Source organism: Mytilus californianus, unplaced genomic scaffold (assembly GCF_021869535.1).
Source record: "Mytilus californianus isolate M0D057914Y unplaced genomic scaffold, xbMytCali1.0.p SCAF_1, whole genome shotgun sequence".
Lineage (NCBI taxonomy): Eukaryota > Metazoa > Mollusca > Bivalvia > Mytilida > Mytilidae > Mytilus > Mytilus californianus.
In genome coordinates this window covers 112,098,721-112,117,281 of record NW_026262581.1, presented here as the reverse complement: position 1 = coordinate 112,117,281, position 18,561 = coordinate 112,098,721, and the positions used below count along the sequence as shown (strand labels likewise).

At 34.9% G+C, this 18,561-nt stretch overlaps 1 protein-coding gene across 1 annotated transcript; it reads left to right on the top strand.

Annotated features, from left to right (window-relative positions):
* Positions 1-4,955: 4,955 nt before the first annotated feature.
* Positions 4,956-15,729, top strand: LOC127711412 (F-box only protein 32-like). Its single transcript, XM_052217438.1, has 8 exons — positions 4,956-5,069; positions 8,687-8,744; positions 9,063-9,155; positions 9,802-9,895; positions 12,311-12,480; positions 13,052-13,311; positions 13,903-13,981; positions 14,415-15,729. The coding sequence occupies exons 1-8, from the start codon at positions 5,065-5,067 to the stop codon at positions 14,502-14,504; spliced, it is 849 nt and encodes a 282-aa protein (XP_052073398.1). The 5' UTR covers positions 4,956-5,064; the 3' UTR covers positions 14,505-15,729.
* Positions 15,730-18,561: the final 2,832 nt, after the last annotated feature.

Genomic DNA, 18,561 nt, shown 5'->3' with positions numbered 1-18,561 from the left:
TTTCCCATTATTGCCTATTATCTTGAAAACTGTAATAGATAGATAGAAACTTTAAATAGCACAAATGATTAGCAAGACAAGATCTAAAAATGGGCCATAATGGCCGAAATCTTCAGTCGACTTGTTTGTAGTTATTGCCAATTAATGACATTTTTTTTGCATTTTTTGCCTATTTTCTTGGAAACTATAATAGATAAGTAGAAACTTCAGAAAGGAAACATTATCAGCAGGATAAGATCTACAAATATGTCAACATTACTGAAATTGTCCGTTAACGCTTAATAGTGTTGTTCCCCTTTCATTCTGATTTTTACTAAAAGCGGCCATTATTGAAAGCAACGCAAAAGCCTCTAGTTATAGAGATGGTGCTATGGCTATACCCTGTCAGGATAATAAGAACCACTTGCGACAAGACTTTGAGGGTCTGTAGGTGACTGGTTTAAAGCCTCAATTTTTATCCCATTTCAAAATTACCTCATTTTGCAGTCTCCAGTGGCATTCCAAAAAGCCTGGATGACCCCCCTATTGCAGGACCTGAATATACATGGAGTTTTTGCCACTGGACGTAAAGCAAACAACAATGAATCATTTTACTGAAGTTTTCTGTTGGTCTAGATCTAAGCAACTACAACGCTCAAATTAATAAACTGTTGTAAGTTGATACACCATATTAATGGAAACTAAAAAAAATATGACCTTTATTTTTCACATCATAGGCGGATCCAGGTGGGGGGCAGGGGTGCCCCCCCCCCCCTTTTTGTAAGAAAAATTTGGTTGATTATATAGGGAATCACTGGAGCGTGCTCCCCCTTATAAAAAGTTCTGGATCCGCCACTGCACATAAATAGCATATTGGTCATTTAGGATACATCTAAGCAAATGCAAATAGAAGATTGGTCTTTTGTCATTTGCCAATTGGTTCATCATATTTAGTGAAGGAAGTCCACAATCAAATTGAGTTACTTTGACCTTCGACTTGCGAATGCATGGCTTTGGTGAAGTTTGCGTTCGCTTTGGCTCCATTGTTATTGAATAACGTTTCCAGTTCAGGGCAGGTCAATGTGTCGTGCATTGGTGGGATGTCGCAGGTAGATTGTTTTACGTAACAGATTCCTAATAAGTTATAGCATAATACTATTATGAGGCTTTCATTCATTTCTCCTGTAACGTCGTATAGAGGTGCACATGCGGTGGATGGATTGTTAACATGGTTAATGTCCAACGGCTCATTGCTCATGCAAATTCGGGAGGGTGACACGGGTGCCAATTTCCCAAATCCAGCTTTTGTATTATTTTTTTCTCGCATTTCTCTCTTTTTCTCCTCTTTTTCTCAGATCCCTAATTGTACATCCTAAACTGCTAAAATCGTGTTGTCCCTTCATTCGGGACGGACGTTCTAGACTTGATTTTAACGCTGTATACTAGCTACTTTACTGAAAGATTTTGATTATTGTGGCTGTGATCTGACCATCTTGAGCTGATCTACGGAGAAGAAGTAAATACAAACTTTAACGTCCTTGGGTTGAATCGGCCAACAAGTAGCCGAGAGACCACCGATTCGGTTCAAGAACAACTGATTGGGTAAATATTTATGCAAGATCCTATTAAAGAACGTCGATCTGCACCATGCGTTCGTACATTTCATACTCCCTTGACGAAGATTAGATAATATTTCCAACTCCAATCTTAAAAACTCGAAGTGAAATCGACGGGAATCTGATAGGTGCCAATAAAAATTTTAAATTAGGTAACCGTAACCTATGTACCTGAGTATACGTATACGTATTTAAACGAGTTTTCCCGCAATTTTCCCGAATTTTTGAAGTACGGCAGGCGGTAGGCTGCCAACAGTTTCCATGCAATAAATAATGAACCGTTCAACCTATGTTTTTCAACTTTATTAATGTTGGTACTAATGACCCAATGAGACTAAAAGAAGGTTTGGGCATGCAGGAAAGCAAGCATGGATAATAAAAGTTTGATATCTTAATGTATTTGATACCGCTTTCGTTTTAATAAATCTGTTGACAGTATAGTAGTTAACGAATTTATTACGGATTAATGGTCCATCTGAAATATTCGGAAATAGCTTATTCCTGACTTAATATGTACTTAGACTTAAAGAAAGGCCTATGACAGGAAAGCAACTCGAACACCCTTTACGAAAAATCTATATATCTTGCGCTGTGAACCAGTAAAACATACGTGGAATGTACTTTGAAACGCACAAACACATAAGACCAGCAAATTTTTACATGATTATCAGTAGTTCACGAAAGAAACTGTCACCTAGTTTCCGTTTGAGCCACAAGAAAACTTTTACACATATGAACCATTATAAAATGATACAAAAATTACGCACATACGCAGGGTTATACATAAAAAAAACCCGGCCAGACGCATCTTGATTTTGTTTCATATTATAGTATTTCATCTTTCGAACTACAAGACAGACGGACAGCATGGCACACACAATGGACGATGTTTGGGATACGATATACTAAGATGAACAATATATCAATCAGACGATTATAGATTCCTAAAGTCATCTTTCGTAAGTAATGGTAATGCATGTGGTCTATATCATTCGAAATCTTCAAATTGTCCTAGATCATTTAAAACGAAAATTATAATACCACCTTGCTTAAAAAAAGGAAAAGAAGAATCTCAACATCACATTATTTCAGAAAGAATGATGCTTCCCACTGAGCTTCAGTGTCCAGGTTAGCAGCCTGGGTTCTTTGACAAATATGGTGGCGAACATCTTCTTCGATCAACTATAGATATGTGCATGCTTAAGCTTTGCCCACATCAACTCATCAAATCTTTAACTCGCTTAGATGTAGGCATGCTATTCCGAGTATAACAAATGCAGCGACTTAATTTTAAATTAGTATATAAAGTTTGAAGGCATCCACGATCTAGATAATCCATCTTTTCTGCGGGAACTATTACATCAGTGTTATCAACCGGTTTGCATTCATATTTCCGCGGAATCATTGGGTCCTAGCAACAAACGATGGATTATGTCACCTTTTAAAGCCATTTACAAATGAATGATTGTCTTTGTTTAAACCAGATTTATTCAAGAGGATAGAGCACATTTTGCTTTGTTAACACTTTATACGAAATTTATAGATCATCTTGTGGCGTCGGTGGAATTGTCTTCGATATATACGAAAACCTTGTTCAACCAGTTTTGTTGTGTGGGTCGAGAATATGGGGTTTATCGGAACATAAGCAACTAGAAACGGTTTTCATAGTAAAGTAGTACATTGTACCTAAAGAAAAAAAATTGTTCGTCGGAAAAGTTGAATTCTCAAAACTTCAATAAAAGAATTTCATCCATCTTTGTTCGATATTTATTCATATAAAACATAAAATCACGCAGCCGTTGTTCTTTACAAATAATAATCATGAGAGTGCATTTTGTAAACCTTTACAGATGTTTAGAAATGTCTTGTACTGTATTTTCCTTTCGAATGATACGAAAAGATCAGCAGGTTCTAGTTTGATAAGTCTAAAGATTTGCCAAACATCGTAATGTTGCGCAAATCTTTAGACTTTTACACTTTTATAATGTTTCCTTATCTGCGCAGTATCGCCGATTCTAGACGATCCGGTACATTATATATATATATATAGTCAAATGCGTTTTGTTAAAATATACTTTTTCACTTTTTTGGTCTTTTGGAAAATGTTGTTTGTGCTGTATTTAGACCCCTCTACCAAGAAATTTGTTTTGCATACACACGTATAAAAATTGAGGTTTTTATCCGACGCAATCATAGGATTGAACCGTTGTTTTCAATTTAGACTTATTCATATTTTTTCGTTTGGGCTTGTATTATATTTGCCTTGTTCATCCTATTTCGACTCTTCAAAATTCAAGAGTCAATCCTAAATTGAGGTAAATTATATGGCCTTACAAATACCGTGTCGATTCCTAACATCACTGAAGAGACATTAATTGTCGAAATCCGGATATGGTGTACAAATTTTTGCACCTCATGTTTGCGGTATACCATCTTTTCCGCAAGTTTATTGTTTTCTGTTTGGTATTTAATTAATAATTAAGATCCATTTTGATACATCTGGTGATCCGTTTATTTGGCAATCGCCATGGCAGACAGCAGGGTTTAAGAACATCCAACGCAATCATAGGTTTGAACGTTGTTTTCAATTTAGACTTGTTTATATTTTTTCGTTTGGGCTTGTATTATATTTGCCTTCGGGTTTATATGATCCGTTCATCCTATTTCGACTCTTCAAAATTCAAGAGTCTACCCTAAATTGAGGTAAATTATATGGCCTTACAAATACCGTTTCGATTCCTAACATCACTGAAGAGACATTAATTGTCGAAATTCGGATATGGTGTACTAATTTTTGCACCTTTTGTTTGCGGTATACCATCTTTTCCGCAAGTTTATTGTTTTCTGTTTGGTATCAAATTAATAGTTAAGATCCATTTTGTTACATCTGGCGATCCGTTTATTTGGCAATCGCCAATGGCAGTCAGCAGGGTTTTAGAAAATCAGTTGTTCGACCTGCAAGTCAAATGCGTTTTGTTAAAATATACCTTTTCACTCTTTTGGTCTTTTGGAAAATGTTGTTTGTGCTGTATTTAGACCTCTCTACCAAGAAATTTGTTTTGCATGCACACGTATAAAAATTGCGGTTTTTATCCAACGCAATCATAGGTTTGAACGTTGTTTTCAATTTAGACTTGTTTATATATATATTTATATATGGTATGCAGGTATTTATTTACAATATATGATTTAAAGTGTCTCTGAGACAATATATATATTGACCCGTTCTTTAGTCTGTTAAAGCGCGGATCGAGCCTATACTGATTTATCGACAAATATGGTATCGTAAACAACTAAATTGCCATATATGGTAATGGCGCAAAACGAAAGTAGCATATAATCTAACCAATAAATTTAATAGATTTACCTGTAATGTTTTAAAATAGATATTTCTAAACAGCTCTTACCTGCATGTAATATCGCAGCAAAAGGTACACAGACTAGTCAGATACTTCTTGCTTCAGAAAGAATGTCGTAAGTACTAATTATTAAGTCTCCCAAACGAAGTTTGGGAAGACTTATTGTTTTTGCTCAGTTCTTATTATTATTCTTCTTCTTCTTCTTCTTCTTCTTCTTCTTCTTCTTCTTCTTCTTCTTCTTCTTCTTCTTCTTCTTCTTCCGCCGCTTTTAAATTTGAACTTGTCCGCACCCGTTCTCCAAAACCGCTTGTCAGATTAACTTAGGGTTTCACAATATGTTAGACTAACATGTCTAGTGGTGCAATCAGGGTTTTGTTTTTGCAATGGGGTTTATAAAGGGGTACTTTGAGGGGCAAAAAGAAAAGAGGGTTTTACTATAGAACCCTATGGGATTTAATTTTAAAAAATTTTCAAATGATTATAAATTGAAAACCGTTTGTGATAGACACAATCTTTTTAATTGAAAATGTTCTAAATGATAAAGCCCATTAAATGAAATACAGGGTTAGTCCCCAGGGGTCACCCCCACCCCCTGCCATTTAAGAAAGTTCTAATACCTTGTAAGTGGTCAAGATCCCCACCCCTAAACCATATATATTCTGGTTTGTCATGCTAAGATGGTTTGAATGATATACAGGGTTATTCCCCAGGGGTCATCCCGACCCCCTGCCATTTAAGAAAGTTCTAATATCTTGTAAATGGTCGAGATCCCCACCCCTAAACTATATATATTCTGGTTTGTCATGATAATGCACATCAAATGAAATACAGGGTTAGTTCCCAGGGATCACCCCCACCCCCTGCCATTTAAGAAAGTTCTTATACCTTGTAGGTGGTCAAGATCCCCACCCCTAAACCATATATATTCTGGTTTGTCATGTTAAGATGGTTTGAATGATATACAGGGTTATTCCCCAGGGGTCATCCTGACCCCCTGCCATTTGAGAAAGTTCTAATATCTTGTAAATGGTCGAGATCCCCACCCCTAAACCATATATATTCTGGTTTGTCATGATAAAGCACATCAAATGAAATACAGGGTTAGTCCCCAGGGGTCACCCCCACCCCCTGCCATTTAAGAAAGTTCTAATATCTTCTAAGTGGTCAAGATCCCCACCCCTAAACCATATATATTCTGGTTTGTCATGCTAAGATGGTTTGAATGATATACAGGGTTAGTCCCCAGGGGTCATCCCGACCCCCTGCCATTTAAGAAAGTTCTAATATCTTGTAAATGGTCGAGATCCCCACCCCTAAACTATATATATTCTGGTTTGTCATGATAAAGCACATCAGATGAAATACAGGGTCAGTCCCCAGGGGTCACCCCCACCCCCTGCCATTTAAGAAAGTTCTTATACCTTGTAGGTGGTCAAGATCCCCACCCCTAAACCATATATATTCTGGTTTGTCATGTTAAGATGGTTTGAATGATATACAGGGTTAGTCCCCAGGGGTCATCCTGACCCCCTGCCATTTGAGAAAGTTCTAATATCTTGTAAATGGTCGAGATCCCCACCCCTAAACCATATATATTCTGGTTTGTCATGATAAAGCACATCAAATGAAATACAGGGTTAGTCCCCAGGGGTCACCCCCTCCCCCTGCCATTTAAGAAAGTTCTAATATCTTCTAAGTGGTCAAGATCCCCACCCCTAAACCATATATATTCTGGTTTGTCATGCGAAGATGGTTTGAATGATATACAGGGTTAGTCCCCAGGGGTCATCCCGACCCCCTGCCATTTGAGAAAGTTCTAATATCTTGTAAATGGTTGAGATCCCCACCCCTAAACCATATATATTCCTATTTGTCATGTCTCGAACATTTGAATGACGTATACAGTCAGTCCCCAGGGGTTCCCCCCACCCCCAATGTTCTAATATCTTGTAAATGGTTGAGATCCCCACCCCTAAACCATATATATTCCTGTTCGTCATGTAATGAACATTTGAATGACGTATAGGGCCAGTCCCCAGGGGTTCCTCCCCACCCCCAATGTTCTAGTATCTTGTAAATGGTCGAGATCCCCACCCCTAAACCATATATATATTCTGGTTTGTCATGCCAAGATGATTTGAATGATATACAAGGTTATTCCCCAGGCATCACTAATGCATATAACTTTACTGGACCAAACCAATTTTCACTAGACGTTGCCCAATGTCAGGCGACCCTGGGAATTACGAATTATGGGAGCTTCGTTTGGGAGACTTCGTAACAGCATCCTGTTACAATCATTTCTTGTTTAAATTTAATTTTATTTCAAGATTAATCAAAAAGGTAATTATATTCTCAGATTTTAAAAATAGGTCTTAACTTTCTGATGTATATATAGGTATAATTAAGCCAACATTTTGACATACTAGTATGCAATAACCAGTGGCGGATCCAGAAATTTTCATAAGAGGGGGCCCACTGACTGCCTAAGAGGGGGCCCGCTCCAGTCATGCTTCAGTGATTCCCTATATAATCAACCAAATTTTTCCCACAAAAGTGGGGGCCCGGCCCTCTGGGCCCCCTAAATCCGCCTCTGATAACGTAAAAGAGAATAATTTACTGAAAGATCTTCCAGAACAATTCAATAGCTGTAGCAATCAATGCCGGAATGTTCATTTTAAATACATGATATTTCCTTTGGTCACGTGCAAATGTACATCCACCACAGGCACTTGTCTCTGAAAAAAAATCCTATATCAGATTATGATCCGCGGGCCCCCTAACTATAGACAATATTTTGGGTGGTATAGGTAAAAAGTCTGGATTAACCATAAATGTAGCTCCATAAGGGGGGACCCGGGCATCCCCCCTAAATCCTTCTCGGTATATACCTTTTAAATATAACACACAGAAACAAATGCCTGTGACATCCACCCCTTCTCCCTTAATATCTAAGTTACTTTAACTAAAAAGTTTGATTTGGTGGAAAATTACAACAATCTTGACTGTTTAGTATAAGTATTCTGTATTCAATCAAATGAATCGAAAAACTCAGGTATCTCTTAAAAATTACAGTTATCACTGCAGTTTCATCGGTGAAAATGACACGAAGATATTCATCCTCCATATCTCCAGCGTGAGTCTCCAGTGGCTCGTCGATATTTGAAGGCGAATGCAGTGTTCTGAAAGGTGGGGTGTCCTTTTTATTTTGGTTCAAGACGTGAAATATGTATATTCGTATTTTGTTTTATATAAATGATAAAATGCCTATGCATTTATCATATTTGCTTCGTCAAAAGGGGGAGGCGTTCTTATATCCGCAACTGGCCGAGTACAGGTTTGGTTATTCGAAACCTTGGGCATTCTTTCGAATAACAAAACCGGCGAAATAATCTGCAAGGTTTGTAGGAGTATAGATCTGGACACTACTTTTAGTGCATTTAATTGGACCTATATGCAACGAATGATATTTTACAGAGATCATTGATATGTAAACTAAGTCTCATGCTCAACATTTACACAAAATCCTTCGTATTTTATTCAGTCTGTGGGTGAGTCTACAGAGTTTTCACATCAATAAACACCTTCAAAAAGAACCTTTATTTCTTTACAAACAAAGATGCTTATTAACTGGTACCATTGGTGTTAATTTAAAGCAACTTCTTTCTAATTTATTTGTCTTGTACATGTATTTTTTGCTTTGATTTTAACTGCATGCGTTATCTTTTGTAGTGCAGACGAAGATATATGGCAGCCATGTATTCATCAAATTCAGGGAACTGGGGAAGAGGTAAAATTTTGAATAAGCAAAGCAATGAAAAATGATTAATATTAGATTCTATCACAATAAGATGTTCTTTTACCTGCCCATCTGCTATTTCAAAAGCTACACTTGAAATTAAATATGACTAAAAGTAATATTGGATGCCAATATTTCATAAGAGATCATAATTAAGACAATTTAATATTTTTTATAATTATCATAATACATTGGAATGCTTTTATACGTAAAGAATATTCTTTACACAAACAATTTGATGCTATATTCTTTCCCGAGACAAGTGGGATGTATCAGGCGTTTTACATATGATAAGTTATTTCATTTTAGAGACGAATAACAATAAGTTTGAGTGAAACTTTACAAAAGTTAGAAGTTGAGAAAGTGGCATTAAGTATTTGTGGATTTCGTTACTGCTCTGATGTAAGTACAACAATGTATTACAGTGTATTGGCATTCAGTCTTATCGTTTTCTTGTGTTTTTCATGAGTAGGCAGCTGTGCTATGAATCCATGATCCCGTCTCCTTTATCTAATAAAAAAAATCACATAAACACAGCATAACCAATCAGAAAATCAGTTACTAGTATGTATAAAAAAGAATAAATTTACAGGTTAGGATATGTTGTCAAATTCCATATCATTCGATGGAACCGTACTGAGTTTCCATATATCAGGACAAAATCGCACACCTACTTTTTATAATTGAAGTTTCATAACTTCAAACCGACAATATTAAAAGACGATTGTCAAAATAAAATGGAAACGGTTCGATGGACAGTGGTATTAAACCATTATATACCAGTAAAACGACGGCCATATCAAAAGTCACAAGGTTTACAAAACACCGTCCCAGTATACTCTGTAGCTGCAGAGGAAAAGATAGCTTTGATTTGCTTGAAAAGTATTGACAAGAGAAACAACAAAGAAAGAATAATGCAATTTCCAATTACGTTATCATCACAACAAAAACTGTTAGGTCGACATTAAACCCATGCAGGCGTAACCTTTATTACAAAAACAAATCAGTATATAACACACTTGTATCTAAAAGAGATTCCATTTCGTAGTTTTTCAGATCATTGTTAACAGTTGGGCTGAGCAAAATTAGTGGTACATCACGGAAACAAATTTTTATAGCTATAGAAAAGATGCTATTTGAAGGTGAACTTTCTTATAATTTTGCTGTCAATGCAATATACCCATATTTTCCAGAGGCACCCACAATTCGTTTTTCTCCCGCACCACTCACTCTTCAGATCCTTCTAGCTATCTCATCTAATCAAACCCGCTATCATATTCGGTGACGTCTTGTCTATGCATAAAAATAATGGTTGATCTTGATTGGGGTAACAGTGGCAAATCTTTCATGCATATTTGGGACGAGTCCATATAATTACAATTCTTACTTGTCTTTAAGTCCCACTTTTTATAGACAAAGTAGCTATAACGCTGTCATGTTTCATGGGGTTCGAAATTCTATAGTTTCCACTATCAAATAAACAAATCTTAAAATTAATCAAGTGGAAAGTTATCTTTATTTAAAATTTTAATTAAATGGTTTTGTTAATTCTTTTTATTAATTTAGAAAAAACTGTCTATCCTTTCATCCAATTACTCTGTATTGAATGCAAGTGCATTCAAATCGAGTCAGATGAAATAAATATCCATTAAATTGCAGTTCGTAACCCATAACTAAACACATCAAATGATAAAAATGATTATCCTACTGCTGAATCTAGACTTCGTAACCCATAACTAAACACATCAAATGATAAAAATGATAATCCTACTGCTGAATCTAGACTTCGTAACCCATAACTAAACACATCAAATGATAAAAATGATAATCCTACTGCTGGATCTAGACTTCGTAACCCATAACTAAACACATCAAATGATAAAAATGATAATCCTACTGCTGAATCTAGACTTCGGCAAGTAGCAGTGCATTTGCAAAACCAATTTATATTAACAAAAAATCTTGTTAATTTAAAAAAAAAACCACCCAAATAACAATACAATAGCAAATACCACCCTGCATCTAACCTACTATCAATTCGCCGTCTCTTTTATATTAATTTCAAACTTACTGTAGTCTTTAGTTACTAGCTGTTAGAATATTTTACTAATTAATCAATTTAGTTGAATGATTCACACTGCAATTTGGTAAATGTTTTATATGATTGTAAGTAATACTGAGGAAGACTGCAGATAGCAATTGCACGGGATGAGTCGAATGTGACCTGGTGCCACCAAATTTGTACTTGCTATATGAACACTACGACGGGTACCTCATGTAGAAAGGAAACTGTTTGCCCTCCCTGGGCCAAAGATATTTTATTGGGATTCGTGTTGCTCAGTCTTGTTTAGTGGTTTGTGGACTGTTGTCTTTTCGTCGTATTTGTTTTCTTCATTATGTATTCTTTCTTTCACTTGTGGGTTATTATTGCCTCATTGGTATCTTCTTTCCATGTGTTCACAGGTCAAATTTCTTTTTAATAATTCAGAATACAGAAATTCAAAGCAACATAATTTTTTTTCGGTTCTTTTGTTCTGATTTTATAATCGTAATAATTCATAGTTGGTTCCCCATAAAAGAGCTGAATCCATGATTGTAATGTTCATAAATGATTTTTCAGTGTGCTTGACAAAAAAAAAACCAACAAAAAGATGTCTCCTTCACTCAGACAAGCCAGAAAAATTCCAGCCTCATTTCACATATAACAAGTTCTGACACGTTCAATTCCCCAAAATCAACAGACTTCTGTTTTAAAAAAATTATATATATACAGGCATGTTTTAAGTGGCAAGTTTTCCATTGAAATTAATGTTTGCACATCTTATACGTTCAGGTATTTCACATCCAATATTTCATGGTAATATTCTTTACAAAGCACAAAAATGTCGGCATTCACCTCAAAAGCTAACCAAACCTTTAAACAGACTTATTCGGAAAGGATATAGCTACGCTACTGTTGTCAAGTCATTAAGGATTGCATATTTTGGTATTAATATTGATTCACTCATAGGGTCTTTGCATCGGAAATAAACACATTTATTCTAAAACCAGTTGTTGGCATGATACGGGTTATGTTCTTTTCATATATTTTATGATGGTATGATACTAAACCCATAACGGGAGTGATTGTACTTGTTTTTCATATGATGAAGACATAATCTTTCAATCAGTTTAATTGAGGTTTGGAGCTGGCATGTCAGTAACTGCTAGTAGTCCTTTGTTCATTTATGTATCATTGTCATTTTGCTTAGTTTCTTTTGTTACCTATTCTGACATCGGACTCGGACTTCTTTTAAACTAAGTTTTACTGTGCGTATTGCTATGTGTTTCTTTTTTCTACATTGGCTAGAGGTATATGGGGAGGGTTGAGATCTCACAAAACATGTTTAACACAATTTTATTTAGGGGCCAGCTGAGGACCACCTCCGGGTGCGGGATTTTCTCGCTGTATTGAAGACCCATTGGTGGCCTTCGGCTGTTGTCTGCTCTTTGGTCGGGTTGTTGTCTCTTTGACATATTCCCCATTTCCATTCTCAATTTTAATGCTTTATTTTCAGCTTTGTCTTCTGAAACAAATCTTAATTGTGTACGTAAACTGTTGAGGACTGCATTGACGTCTTTGGAAAAGGGAGAGAGGAATAGAATTGGTAGTAAACGGTTGTGGAACAAACATAAGGAGACAGTTAGCAATCTTCTATGTCGATTGGACATGTTTGAAATAACACCGGTTTGTATATTATGCTTGGTCGGAAAGGGCCAGGGGTTGTTACTACCTTGGGTGTGCAATTAAAAACGACCACACCTCGCCATGAGCGGGGTTGGAAGTCATAACTTCAGTGTTGACGAGTTAACGAACTACTTAGACCAAGGGACCACCCAGACCCATCATTAATATGCAATTAAGCTCTACAGTTTTTAAAAACTATGCATTAGAGAGAAGGCCGTTTAGAGGCTCTTTTGGCCCTACAAAAATAACAATATTCTCACCTTATAATTTCAATAATTATGATATTTGAATAAATCTTTATTTCAGGCAAATTGAATTCTTACATTATTAATTTTCCACATTCACTGAAATCCTCGAATATCTTCAATTATGGAAAATACTGGATTTGAACTAGTTATTAGGGATTGTAAAACTTCCGATGTTTCCTAGGGGATAAAGTTTTTATCTCAGTCAAAGTTTCAAGTATAATTACCACAGAACATGCATTACAAATAAATAAACAGAACTTTTAACTTTGAATCCAATAACCATAGTCAAATCTAAGATCTTATTATCTATACTGCAATTTCAGAGAGAAGAGGATGGTAAGCCAATGTTTCTAGATCTACCAAAAGAAAGCATTTACAACATTATTTCCAAACTGTCCAATCCTAAAGATATTCTTAACCTGGGACAAGCTTGTAGCTATCTCAATGTCATATGTGAAGATTGGTTACTATGGCAACAGTTATGCTTGCTCCATTTCTCGGAAAAACAAGTTTCTTCACTTACTACCGATGACTTGGATGACAGTGACACTAACTGGATACATTTGTTTTATTTATGTAAAGGGTAAGTAAATACCTAGCTTCTATGCCAACTATATTGAATAAACTTATCATAGATACAAGGCTTAAAAAATTGTACGCCAGATGTGCGTTTCTTCTACAAAAGACTCATCAGGTCGAATAAAAAAGGTTGGGTTGTTGTCTCTTTGACACATTCCCCATTTCCATTCTCAATTTTAAATAAAGTATGAGGTTGAAGAGGACCCAAGCAAGTTTAATGGATTTCAATTTGTGGTCATAAAAATAATTTGGAACAAGTAAATTTAACGTAGAAATCATTAATTTATTCCAGTCGGAATGAGGACAATAAATATGCTTGTATCAGTAGAATACCCAGATCTCTGCATGCAAGAGAACCCAACTCACAACAGTTCTTTAATGGATATATAGTCAAAACTAACTACTTTTTCCTTCCCTCCATCCCTCTTTATTTACTCTAGAGACTGAATCTGCATAATTCATTATTGTTGAAAATGTTCTCATCCTAAAAATGCATGTGATATTTACCACGGAACTTTATATTTTAATGTGTATAACATGTTTGTCCAGCATCAGTGAAGACTGTTAATACAGAAATATAATTTTATTCAAACAGGCGGTTCAAATTAACATTTACGGAGGCGTATGGAGACGAGGTTGTTTTGTGCTATAATTGTAGGAAGTTATATTGGAGGGTGAGTAACCTTTCTCAATTACAATAATAATCAACAAACCCAAATAGATCTATCAAAAATGATTAAAAAGACTTTTTTTTTAAAACTCATTTAGAGAATTGATTGTTAATGGCAGATCTTTGCTGGTTTCTATTAAATTCATTCATTTTTGTTAAACACATATGATTCAGAGATTGACATATTGTGTAGACACCCGTCTATTATTAAAGACTGGATGCTGACCTCTAGATGTCATTTGCTTATTAGCTTTGTGTTGCTATCTCATTGACGTATAACCAATATCTCCTTTTATTTTCATTTAACTGTGTATGTTGCATTAGATGTTCAATCTTTTGGAAGAATAGGTAATTCACTGAAATCCCATTTTCTTTTCTTAACTACATAATACTTAACAGATATGCATAGATTATCACTGGTTTCCTTTTTCTTTCAGATACAAGGACATCCCTGTTCAAATCCAGATATGGCTCCATCAAAGTCTTTTATAACACCTGAACAATTTGTGAATATGCTCCAACTATGATGTAATTAAATATACACAACTGGTTTTTTACTTGAGTGAATAAGGCTTGTCTACAACAAACTAGGCACATGTAGATTCTAAATGCTGCACATTGATGGGAGTGATAATCAGTGACTATGATAGTACTTTTCATTTACTACACTCAATTTCTAAAATTTCGAGAACTATCAATACATAAATATGTTTTGCTTATCTGTTAGTTTGTTTGTGTTTATCTCCACTTTCAGTGCCTTTGGCTGAATCATGGCAGCCAGTTTCTATTGGTGGAGGAAACAAGAGTATCAGGAGAGAACCACAGACTTATGGTTGGAAAACTGACATTTCTGACCAATTAATAACAACCACACCTTGCCATGAGCAGGGTTGGAAGTCATAACCTCAGTGTTGACAAGCTAACTATCATACCAGATGAACTACTTAGACCAATGGACCAAATAGACCCATCATTTATATGCAATCAAGCCTTACAGTTTTTAAAAACTAGACATTGGAAAGGAAACACATTTTGAGGTTTATTTGGCCCTATAAAATCAAGGACAATGGAAAATTGTATGCTGTCAACCATTTAAAATAATTTATTTTTAAATATCTGATAGAAACCTTTCATAAAATATCAACATAAACTCTGATTTGATGATGCAATAATTCAGGGATTTAGCTAAAAAAATTGCAGCTAAATAGAGAAAGAGCACAAGCATATTCAAATTTAATTTTTGTCATCAAGTAAGATAATAACAAAAACACTTCATGTGTAAAATATTTTTTGCTTGAAGCAAACAAAAATAGTATCCTAATATTTTGATTGATTATAAGTCTTTAAAGTTACAAACTCTTTATATATTATAGCATGTGAGTCAAAAGTCATAATTTTGTACAATTATTTTTCAATTTTACTGCATTTATGGTCATTTAATGATCTGATATCTTTTTTTTAGTATTTTTAAATTAGAACTGGTGGTTGAAAATTGTTATAATTGAATTATAATGGTGTACTTGAGATGTTCAAGGGATCCCAAATTCCCAATAACATGAAGTATTCAGTACTGCAGAAATATAAGTAAAAATCTGCAAGCTATTATTGCAAGAAGTATGAAACTACTAAATGAATTAATGTAGTAAAACTTTACACCATTTATAACCTAAATGTAAATGTGAATAACATATCATTATTTCTTACCTACAGAGGCTTCATGTTTTTTAGTGTGTTATTAAATTTTTTACAGAATATTGTTTTATTTTCCTTTATTTTAATTGTTGGATATTTTGATATATGAATAAGAACTGTGTGTACTAAATAGTTCCTCCCCTGAATCACTGATTTGGGAAAAGTTGTGTCATATTGATTGATATTTACAAAAGAGAACACACCTCTGCTTTACTGCTCATTATTTAATTTATGTTTAATTTAAAGTTGAAATTCTGATCCCTGTTTGACGGATGTGTAGACTTTGAAAGGATGCCATATACCAAATATAGTTATCCCATTACTCATTATCAGTGTGAAATCTGTGAGATAAATAAAATCAGATTTCAATAAATTGCTTCGCCGAGCGCAGCTGGATACAACAGCAGAGGTCCAACCCTGAACAGTTGGGGAAAAAATGGACACAATATTCGCGCTTGATACAGGTCTGAATTTGGATTGTAATTAAATATTTGACACATAATAGGTTTCTGACACAGAATAACTGTAACCAAAGAACTTAGAATGTTATATGATTTGAATTTATATTCAATTTTTTGCTTTTGTGCAATACACTATGCTGTTGTGAATTGACCCCCCCCCCCAAAAAAAATATTTTGTTACCCCCCCAAAAAATGTTTACCCCCCCTTTTTTTTGCAAAAAATCTGAAATGATAAAAAATTCCCCCCCCCCCCCTCACAATTTCTTTTTTACCCCCCCCCCCCAATTTTTTTCCAGCCCCCCTCCCTTTTTCCAAAAAAAAAAAAAATTCTTTCCCTCAAGATATGGTCATAATCTCCATTCAAATTTCCTATAACAGGCTATCATTTGAACTTGGAATTATTTTTAATTATGGAATTTGCATTATTTCTTGTGCTTGAAATTTTTAATGAATTCCATGTTTATTCTGTATTATAATGTTCTGTGCTGCGCACAACACTTTCTATTACAAAGACGATAGCACATTTTCAATAGAATGTACTGTGCCGCGCACAACACTATCTATACAAAATACATTGTGTGGAAAGTGTTATGCACCGCTCAAAACATAATAATACTTAATAAACGAATTCCATAATTAAAAATAATTCCAAGTTCAAATAATAGCCTGTTCAATGGAGTTTGCAACCATAATTACCCATTTAAATACATCATAAAAGTCTTAAAATAGAAAATGACATACATAATCAGCTAATCACCTCAAGACAATACAGCATTTCTTTATACATAATTTAAAAGCAGTGTAAGGGAGGTAATCCAAACATAACATTGTACTTTTTTTTAATTGTCCATTAACCAGGAAACCCTTGTTTTCCCCCCTTTTTGCCCCTAATTCCTAAACCGTTTGAGCCATAACCCCCCATAGCCAATCCTAACCATCCCTTTGCTGTAGGGAAACTTGTGGTATAATTTCAGAGAGATCCATACACCGTTCCACAAGTTATTGTCTGGAAACTAGAAAAATGCTTATTTGGGCCCCTTTTTGGCCCCTAATTCCTAAACTGTTAGGACTATAACCCCCAAAATCAACCCCAACCTTCCTTTTGTGGTTATAAACCTTGTGTTTAAATTTCATAGATTTTTTTTACATTTACTTAAGTTATTGTCCGGAAACCAAATGTCTTCAGACGACGCTGACGACGTGATACCAATATACGACCATTATATAAAAATAGTTGCTTAACCATGAAATTGAGGTTAAAAACAATCAATATATGACTGACAGAAACTTCAAAACATGAGAAGCCACCTGTATACAAGGTATGAAATATCAAGGCCTTCTACCTTTTAAATATAATGCCCCGGGGCCCCCACACTGGATTAGCATCATTATGCCATATTCTACAGATTTCATCATAGACAAGACAGTAAAAATCAGCGCCCCCTGCCCCCTCTTGGATTTACAAAAGATCCATTACTTTCTAAGAAATTTTGCTCGTCAAGTTTCTCTATCAATTAGAGCTTTTTAGATATATTAGACAATTATAATTTTCAATTTAACACTATGTTCTACTATTTTTATTCATTGTGTATATGTGGGTTGATAGATAAAAAAAATATAATTCACAAACTTAAATCAAAACACACTTAGGTTCATTGGTGACAACAAAATTTGAAAAGAATAGAAATAAAGGAATGTACATGATGCATATAGATTGACACTCAAATTAAGCATTGCAGAAGTGAAGTTTTCAGTAACTGAACTTCCTTATTCAAGTAGACTATAATGAAATGCCAAGAAAATCTGACATTTTAAAAATTTTAAGCTGACATTTGAATAAAATTTCCTATCATATGACAGATAAATAAAAGAAGAATGTGTCCCCCGTTCAAGCTTTGCAATTTTTCAAGTTAAAAAATGAATAACTCCAGAACGGTAAATGACTCACAACCCAAATTCAAACTCTGTCCGCCTGTTAAGGTTCTTAGCATTGTGTATAAGTTTCATAAAATTTGGATGAGACAAACTTAAGTTAGAGTGCAGAAAAAAATAGCAATTTTCCAAGTTATAAAGGGGCATAACTTTAGAACGGTTAATAACTCACTGTCCAAATTCGAACTCTGTCTGCTAGTTTTGGTTCTTAGCATGATGTAAGCGTTTTAAAAATTTGGATGAGGCAAACTTAAGAGTGCAGAAATGAAAATAGGAAATGAAGCTTGATATCAAATTTCAGAAAACTCAAGATTCATATTTCATGAAAAAATGTGCAACAATATATATGAATGTAAACAGTCAGTTGATGAGTGAAAACATATTAACTAGTATAGAGTATAGCATACTTACAATGAAGCTTAATACCAAATTTCAGGAAGCTCTGAATCATTAGTTCCTGAGGATAATGCGATAAACATTTTATTGGGTGGTAGGATGG

Coding starts and splice junctions, on each gene's coding strand:
- LOC127711412 (XM_052217438.1), top strand. Junction 8,745..9,062: donor TTCAGGGAACTGGGGAAGAG/GTAAAATTTTGA, acceptor ATTTCATTTTAG/AGACGAATAACAATAAGTTT. Junction 9,156..9,801: donor GATTTCGTTACTGCTCTGAT/GTAAGTACAACA, acceptor TCCATTTCGTAG/TTTTTCAGATCATTGTTAAC.